The 8,961-nt window shown below is 46.0% G+C and overlaps 1 protein-coding gene across 1 annotated transcript; it reads left to right on the plus strand.

The window, feature by feature from the left end:
- Positions 1 to 3,318: 3,318 nt before the first annotated feature.
- ccn2 (cellular communication network factor 2) lies at positions 3,319 to 8,760 on the plus strand. Its single transcript, XM_062978578.1, has 6 exons — positions 3,319 to 3,488; positions 3,741 to 4,160; positions 4,267 to 4,486; positions 5,825 to 6,082; positions 6,240 to 6,451; positions 7,359 to 8,760. The coding sequence occupies exons 2-6, from the start codon at positions 3,750 to 3,752 to the stop codon at positions 7,653 to 7,655; spliced, it is 1,398 nt and encodes a 465-aa protein (XP_062834648.1). The 5' UTR covers positions 3,319 to 3,488; positions 3,741 to 3,749; the 3' UTR covers positions 7,656 to 8,760.
- The last annotated feature ends 201 nt before the right edge of the window (positions 8,761 to 8,961 follow it).

An 8,961-nucleotide genomic window follows, 5' to 3' on the forward strand; every position in this document is an offset into this window, starting at 1 on the left:
AAGCACCATGGAGAAGGCAAAAATGATAACAACCTGTTTGGGTTGCTGTGAGTTTTTCAGGCTGTATGGCCATGTTCCAGAAGCATTACCTCCTGATGTTTCATAGAATCATAGAATCATAGAATAGTAGAGTTGGAAGAGACCTCAAGGGCCATCTAGTCCAACCCCCCGCTAAGAAGCAGGAAATCGCATTCAAAGCACCCCCGACAGATGGCCATCCAGCCTCTGCTTAAAAGCCTCCAAAGAAGGAGCCTCCACCACGGCCCGGGGGAGAGAGTTCCACTGCCGAACAGCCCTCACAGTGAGGAAGTTCTTCCTGATGTTCAGGTGGAATCTCCTTTCCTGTAGTTTGAAGCCATTGTTCCGTGTCCTAGTCTGCAGGGCAGCAGAAAATAAGCTTGCTCCCTCCTCCCTATGACTTCCCCTCACATATTTGTACATGGCTATCATGTCTCCTCTCAGCCTTCTCTTCTGCAGGCTAAACATGCCCAGCTCTTTAAGCCTCTCCTCATAGGGCTTGTTCTCCAGACCCTTAATCATTTTAGTTGCCCTCCTCTGGACGCTTTCCAGCTTGTCAGCATCTCCCTTCATCTGCGGTGCCCAAAACTGGACACAGTATTCCAGGTGTGGTCTGACCAAGGCAGAATAGAGGGGGAGCATGACTTCCCTGGATCTAGACGTTATTCCCCTATTGATGCAGGCCAAAATCCCATTGGCTTTTTTAGCTGCCGCATCACATTGTAGGCTCATGTTTAACTTGTTGTCCACGAGGACTCCAAGATCTTTTTCGCACACACTGCTGTCAAGCCAGGCGTCCCCCATTCTGTATCTTTGATTTCCATTTTTTCTGCCGAAGTGAAGTATCTTGCATTTGTCCCTGTTGAACTTCATTTTGTTAGTTTCGGCCCATCTCTCTAGTCTGTCAAGATCATTTTGAATTCTGCTCCTGTCTTCTGGAGTGTTAGCTATCCCTCCGAGTTTGGTGTCATCTGCAAACTTGATGATCGTGCCTTCTAACCCTTCGTCTAAGTCGTTAATAAAGATGTTGAACAGAACCGGGCCCAGGACGGAGCCCTGCGGCACTCCACTTGTCACTTCTTTCCATGATGAAGACGACGCATTGGTGAGCACCCTTTGGGTTCGTTCGCTTAGCCAATTACAGATCCACCTAACCGTAGTTTTGTCTAGCCCACATTTTACTAGTTTGTTTGCCAGAAGGTCGTGGGGGACTTTGTCGAAGGCCTTACTGAAATCTAGATATGCTACATCCACGGCATTCCCTGTATCGACCCAACTCGTAACTCTATCGAAAAAAGAGATCAGATTAGTCTGGCATGACTTGTTTTTGGTAAATCCGTGTTGACTATTAGCAATGACCGCATTTGTTTCTAAGTGTTTGCAGACCACTTCCTTAATGATCTTTTCCAGAATCTTGCCTGGTATTGATGTGAGGCTGACCGGACGGTAATTGTTTGGGTCGTTCTTTTTTCCCTTCTTGAAGATAGGGACCACATTCGCCCTCCTCCAATCTGCTGGGACTTCTCCTGTTCTCCAAGAACTCTCGAAGATGATTGCCAGTGGTTCTGAAATAACTTCCGCTAGTTCCTTCAATACTCTTGGATGTAGCTGATCTGGCCCTGGGGACTTGAATTCGTTTAGAGTGGCCAGGTGTTCCTGGACAACTTGTTTCCCTATTTGGGGTTGGATTTCCCCCAATCCTTCGTCCATTCCATGTTTCGCCCACATCTATGGCATCCTCGGAGGTTGTGAGATTTTCTGGCAACTAGGCAAGTGGGATTTATTTATCTGTGGAATGTCCAGGGTGAGAGAAAGAACTATTGTCTGTTGGAGGCAAGTGTGAATGTTGCAATTGGCCACCTTGATTAGCATTGAATAGCCCTGCAACTTCAAAGCCTGGCTGCTTCTTGCTTGGAGGAATCCTTTGTTGAAAGCTGTTAGTTGGCCCTGGTTGATTCATGCATAGAATTCCCCCGTCTTCAGAGTGTTGTTCTTTATTTATTTTAGAGTTTTTTTAATACTGGTAACCAGATTATTTTCATTTTCATGGTTTCCTCCTTTCTGTTGAAATTGTACACATGCTTGTGGATTTCAATAGGTTCTCTGTGGAGTCTGACGTAGTGGTTGTTGGAGTGGTCCAGCATTTCTGTGTTCTCAAATAATATGCTGTGTCCAAGTTGGTTCATCAAATGTTCTGCTAGGGCTGATTTCTCTGGCTGAGTGAGTCTGCAGTGCCTTTCATGTTCCTTGGTTCGTGTCTGGGCCATGCTGCTGCGTTTGGTGGTCCCTATGTAGACTTGTCCACAGCTGCACAGTATATGGTAGACTCCTGCAGAGGTGAGAGGATCCCTCTTGTCCAGGCCCGTAGCCAGGATTTTGATTCTTGGGGGGGTGGGGGGGGCTGAGTCTGAGTGAGAGAGGATCTACCCAAGCAAACCTTTGGTATCGTTATCCCAATACCCCCATGCATATGGGATATATTGAGCATGGTGATCAGATCATGATATGAATAAACATAACAGTTTAAATAATAAATGTAAGGCCTTCTTGCGGACCACCCTGAGAATTTGGGGGGGGGATGAAGCCCCTCGAGCTCCCCCCCCCCCCTACATGCCTGCTCTTGTTCTTTGCTGAATGTAGCATTTGTTGGATTTTCATAGTGGGTCTGCAGATAGCTTGTAGGTTGTGTTTTTTCATCAGCTTCCCTATGCAGTCAATGGGTCTCTTGATGTAAAACTGCCTATATGTATTTTTAAAAAACTTTTAAAATCAGGACAGTAAATAAAGAATGACACCCTGAAAATGGGTATTCCAGACACGAAATAATCAGGGCCAGGTAACACCTCCCAACAAAGGAATCAGCCAGGCTTTGAAGCTGCAAGGCTTTCCAATACTAATCAAGATGATTAATTGCAACATTCACACTCCAACAGACAAGAGTTCTTTCTCCCACCCTGGACCTTCCACAGAGATATAAACATCCCTTGCTTAGTTTTCAAGGATGCCTGCCATAGATGTGAGTGAAACTTCAGGAGAGAATGCTTCTGGAACATGGCCATGCAAGCCGGAAAACCCAAAGCCGTCAACAACACATGGAATAAAACTTGTGCGTCCCCTGTCTGTAAGCACCGTGGCGTAGGCTAAAATGATAACAACCTGTTTGCCAGACCGATCCCCAAAAGACAGTTCCAGAGTCCCTTTTTGAATGGATAACTTCTCCCTTCTTTTGATATGTGCCTGCAATTGATGGCATCCCCATGAACACTGCACCGGAGAGGCTGGTGATGGTTTTCTGATGTTCTTTTCAAACCCGAAAAGAGAGAGAGCGACAAAATCCTTCTCAAGAAATAAACCGTTCCCCGCTCCTCTCGGTTGGTCTCCCAAGTGTCGGCGAGGACGTGATTTATGTAACTTGGAGGAAAGACGGACACACACCGAGAGGTCGCATTTTTGTGGCATCCTTTGAAAAGGTGGAGAAGAGGGGAATATGTATGTGTGTGTGTGTGTATTCCAAAAAGGATGTATTTTTAAGTCGTATAAATCAGGTCTGTGGTGGTGGGAAGAATCCAGGCTGGTGAGCTGGAGAAAACCCATCTCTCTCCCTCTCTCCTTTTTATTTTTTCCCCTTTCCCTCTTGGTGCAAAACACAGCGCCTTTTTTGTGCGCTGAAGTGCGCCAGCTTCTTTTTCCCCCTTCTCTTTTTTTTTTTCTTCCTTTTTCAGACGGGAGGAATGCGGCGTGTCAAGGGGTCAGGATCAATCCGGTGTGAGTTGATGAGGCAGGAAGGTGGAGAGGCATCTCAGGAATGTGGCTGTTTGTGTGGGACTCCATTCAGCCCATTGGCGAGCGCCGGGCGCCTCCAGCCTATAAAAAGCCGCCGGGCTGCCGGCTGGAGACTCAGACTCACCAAGAGCAGCTCTCCAAGCAGAGTCCCGCTCCAGGAACAAGCCCGAGACAAGTCGGATCCGCAGGAGACTCTTCCAGGAGGAAAGCCGGACCCTTGGAGAGACAGACCTTCGCAGGCAAAGCCGCCCGCCCGACGACGCTTGGGAAACCCTCTCCCTCTTGCAGACCGGACCCTGACTGCCAGGATGCCTCTCAGCCCCGTCGCCTTGGCTCTCCTCGCCGCCCTGCTCAGCCGGGTAAGTGGCGCTGGGTCGTGTCCCTGAGAAGGGAAGACTCTTCTTTCCCTCCGACTCCCTCGTCCCTCGGCGCTGCCCCTAACCCGGCTCTTCTCTCCCTGCTCAGGAGGCGTTTGCTCAGGACTGCAGCGGGCAATGCCAGTGCCCTTCGTCGCCGCCCGAGTGCCCTCCCGGGGTCAGCCTGGTGCTGGACGGATGCGGCTGCTGCCGGGTCTGCGCCAAGCAGCTGGGCGAGCTCTGCACCGAGAGGGACCCCTGCGACCCCCACAAGGGGCTCTTCTGCGACTTCGGCGCCCCCGCCAACCGCAAGATCGGAGTCTGCACCGGTGAGTAGGAGTAGTAGTAGTAGCCCACTCAGCCCGGGGAAAGGAAGCAAGCAGTCTTCCTCCAGGAGGCGGCAGAGAGCAGCGCTTGGTTCTGGGTATCTGGATGTCAGGCTTTCCTCTGTCATGATCCATTGCGTTCCTTTCAACCTGATAGCAGGGCTATAGCCAGAAAAAAAAATCGGGGGGGGGGGGGGGGATGAAACTTTTTTTTTAGCGAATCATGAAGATAGTTCCATAACGCAAAATAATTTAGAAATCAGGCTCCCTCGATAAACTTCAGTAGACACTGAAGACAGATAACCTTCAGTGGACACTCATGAGGATTTGGTTAACCAGTTAAAATTCATGAGTAAACCAGGTTTAAAAAAAACCTGAAAAATTTTGGAGGTGTGGTTGAACCCCTAACACCCACCCTCCCCTTGGCTACAGCCCTGGTAGTAGTAGTAGCCCACTCAGTCTGAGGAAAGGAAGCGAACAAGGAAGGAAGAAGCCCCAAAGCAGAGCTGTTGTGTTCAGAGCTTAGTTCTGGGTATCTGGATGCCAGGCTGTTTCCTGTAATGATCCATTGCCTTCCTTTAAACCAGGTAGGGACAAACTTCGGCCCTTCAGGTATTTTGGACTTCAACTCCTACAATTTCTAACAGCTGGTAGTTGTCATCCAAAACATCTGGAGGGCGGAAGTTTGCCCATACCTGGTTTAAAGGAACACAATGGATCATTATAGGAAACAGCCTGACATCCAGATACCCTGATTTAAACCTAATAGACCAGTGGTTCTCAACCTGTGAGTCCCCCGGTTTTTTGGCCTGCAACTCCCAGAAATCCCAGCCAGTTTACCAGCTGTTAGGAGTTGAAGGCCAAAACATCTAGGGACCCACAGGTTGAAAACCACTATGATAGACTCTTTGGGTTGTAGACGTTCCATCTTCAGTATGGCACCACTGTAACTCACTATCTTCCCCTCAAACTGTTGGCTGGGGAGGATGGGACTTACAGTACACACATCTATGCTACAAAAGATCCTTAGTGTCAAAAAAAAAAAAACGATGTGTTGCTGTGAGTTTTCTGGACAGTTTTTCTCCCCTCCTGAATCTTCCATAGATATATAAACCTCACTTGCTTAGTTTGCAACAGACTTCACAAACTCTGAAGATGCCTGCCATAGATGTGGGTGAAATGTTAGGAGAGAATGCTTCTGGAACATGGCCATACAGCCCGGAAAACTCACAGCAACCCAGTTATTCTGGCCATGAAAGCCTTCAACCCCACAATGTGTAGATTCCTCACAAATGCACATGTCCAAGAACTTTTAATGAACGTGTCCCATTTTGTTTACAGCAAAGGATGGTGCCCCCTGCGTCTTTGGAGGCATGGTGTACCGGAGTGGGGAGTCCTTCCAAAGCAGCTGCAAATACCAGTGCACTTGCCTGGATGGAGCCGTGGGCTGCGTGCCCCTCTGCAGCATGGACGTCCGCCTGCCCAGCCCTGACTGCCCTTACCCACGAAGGGTTAAGCTCCCAGGAAAATGCTGCGAGGAATGGGTGTGCGATGAGCCCAAGGACAAAGACCAGACTGCAGTTGGACCTGCTCTTGCTGGTGAGCTTGTGTTTCCTTATTTTTCTATGTTGATGCCCTATAAAAAGTCCTGCTAGTAGTTCCATTATTATTAAACTGATAATATAACATCATTTCTATGGACTATGTCATCTGAATTAGCAGACTCTAATCCTTTCCTTTTGACTCTTCTTTTCAGCTTACAGACTGGAAGATACCTATGGCCCTGACCTCTCCATGATGCGAGCCAACTGTCTGGTCCAGACCACAGAATGGAGCGCCTGCTCAAAGACCTGCGGGATGGGCATCTCCACCAGAGTCACCAATGACAATGCCTACTGCAGACTGGAGAAGCAAAGCAGGCTTTGTATGGTCAGACCTTGTGAAGCTGACCTGGAGGAGAGCATCAAGGTAAATGTCTGCCTGAGCTTTTAAAAAAAGTATTTACTATAGACAAGGCCTTTCATAGTTGTCATGGTGCCCTGAAATTAATTTTTAACTCAGTCCAAATACAATAATTGGGACCTGCAACAAAATTAAGCTGAGCTTCTGTTTAGTCCTGATGCGCATCACTGATGCCATGTTGATTATATTTACAACCACACTTCAGGCTTTAATACTGCAGATTGAGAGAGGACAGTTTATAACCCCCCCCCCTTACATTTTAATCTTCTGCCCAAAGGTAAGTCCTGCTGAATTTATTGTGATCTACTCCCAGGAATGGGGGCACATCATACAATGAATTCATTGGGGCTTTTATGTAAGTGTACAAGGTTTGGCAAGTATAAACTAGGTAGAAACGTGATTACAATTGATTATATATGTAAAAAATGAGTTTATTTAAATGAATATGATGAAAATATTCAAGGGAATCAGACCAGGAATAAGCAATTTGGTACAAGTAGATGCAGATAGATCAAACGACTGAAGAGAATGGAACTTAATTTCAGGTAATTGATTTCAGTCAACAGAATGCAAGCCCTTGAAGGTTGTTGTCCTATAGTACATGCAAATCCAGTAATAGGTCTCATAAAAGCCAGTGGATTTTATTATTTGAGAAAGCATGCCTATGCTTTCTATATTTCTCACTTCATTCATTGAACATATGCTCAGTTCTGCCAATGGTGCAATCAAACCATTCGTCCTGGTTTAGTTGTACTTGGGGGACTGGAACCAAACTAAGTTAGCTCCCACTGATGTCAATGAGATAAGACATGATAGATTCAGCATCCAGGCTGTTTAGATGTGGAAAAATATGAATGGGACCCTTGTACATCTGGCCTGTAACTAAATGAATTCTCTCGTTTTTCCTCATCAGAAGGGCAAAAAGTGCATCCGTACTCCCAAGATCTCCAAGCCTATCAAATTTGAGCTGTCTGGCTGCACCAGCGTGAAGACGTACCGTGCCAAGTTCTGTGGCGTCTGCACCGATGGGCGTTGCTGCACCCCCCACAGAACAGCCACCCTCCCCGTGGAGTTCAAGTGCCCTGACGGTGAGGTCATGAAGAAGAGGATGATGTTTATCAAGACCTGTGCGTGCCACTACAACTGCCCTGGAGACAATGACATCTTTGAGTCCGTGTACTACCGGAAGATGTACGGAGACATGGCCTAAAGCCCCCTAGAGACTTTTAAACTTGACTGTCAACTTGAACTAATTGCATCTCATTTTGTAAAACCTGATTCAATAGCACAAGTTATTTAAGTGTTTGTTTAAAAAACCTGTTCCATGTGACTTCAGACAAAGTTGTCTTCTGACCCCAAACGTTGGTTTGAAGGAAGAAAAAAATAACAGTGATAAGATGGACAGTGAGGAACAACACCTAAGTTGCACCTCAGAATAGAGTATATGAGGGGTAGGGTATATATAGGGATTACTTAAGGGGACCCATGCACTCTTGAACAACATTTGTCACAATGTGGTAGCATGTGGTCCACTGAATAGTGCAATCGAAAAGGACTCCTTAGTAAGGTTACTGGCACTTTTATTTTGTGACAGTGACCACTGTACTGGGATTCTCACCCAGCAAGATGTTAAGGAACTATGTCGTGTTAGAATGACAGCAATTCTCCTTTGAAGTTCTGATTCAAATGGTTCCTTCAAAAAGAATTGGAATTAGACTGGACAGCTTGTGGCAGTGGAACTGTCTGTCACAAGCTCAATTTTTTTAAAAAAATTACTATTGTAATATTACAGTATTGTAAGATTGTAAATACTGTGTGTATGTGTGTGTGTGCTTGAATGTATGTGTATATATATATTGTACAGTTATCTAAGTTAATTTAAAATGTTGTTGCCTTTTCTGCTAATGCTTTGATACATCAGTGTTAGCCTCTCTGTTTTTCTCTCTTTCTGTTTCTCTTTTTTACAATGCAAGGCTTTTCTGATTTAAATGTATTCATTCAAAACATAAAATAGATTCTGTAATGGCAGTTCTGATCAGTCAGTAGAAGGAACAGCAAACTGAACTGATGTTTTGCTGGAGGTGTGCCAGTATTCTCCCAAAGCAGTTTGTCAAGTTAAGGGCAAGGAGGTGGCTGGGGATACCAACTTCTCTCTGCCTTAGTGAAAATGACCTGAAGTCAAACAAATGGCTCCTTCATAGCTGACCAATCTATCCACCTGGGAACAATTTATTACCTGTTGAGAAGTGTGACCAAAAGTTACATGTTTGCACCTTTCTAGTTGAAAAATAAAAGTATTTTATTTTTTATATAAACCAACTTGTAAGTCTCTTGATTGAAACAAAATGTTAACTGGCACATCCCAATATTTCTTCGTTTGTTGTTGTTGTGTGCCTTCAAATCATATCCAACTTACGATGACCCTAAGGTGAACCTATCATGAGGTTTTCTGAGTGTGTGACTTGCCCAAGGTCACACAGTGGCTTTCATAGACAAGTGGGGATTCGAGCCCTCTT

Source organism: Anolis carolinensis, chromosome 1, assembly GCF_035594765.1.
Source record: "Anolis carolinensis isolate JA03-04 chromosome 1, rAnoCar3.1.pri, whole genome shotgun sequence".
Lineage (NCBI taxonomy): Eukaryota > Metazoa > Chordata > Lepidosauria > Squamata > Dactyloidae > Anolis > Anolis carolinensis.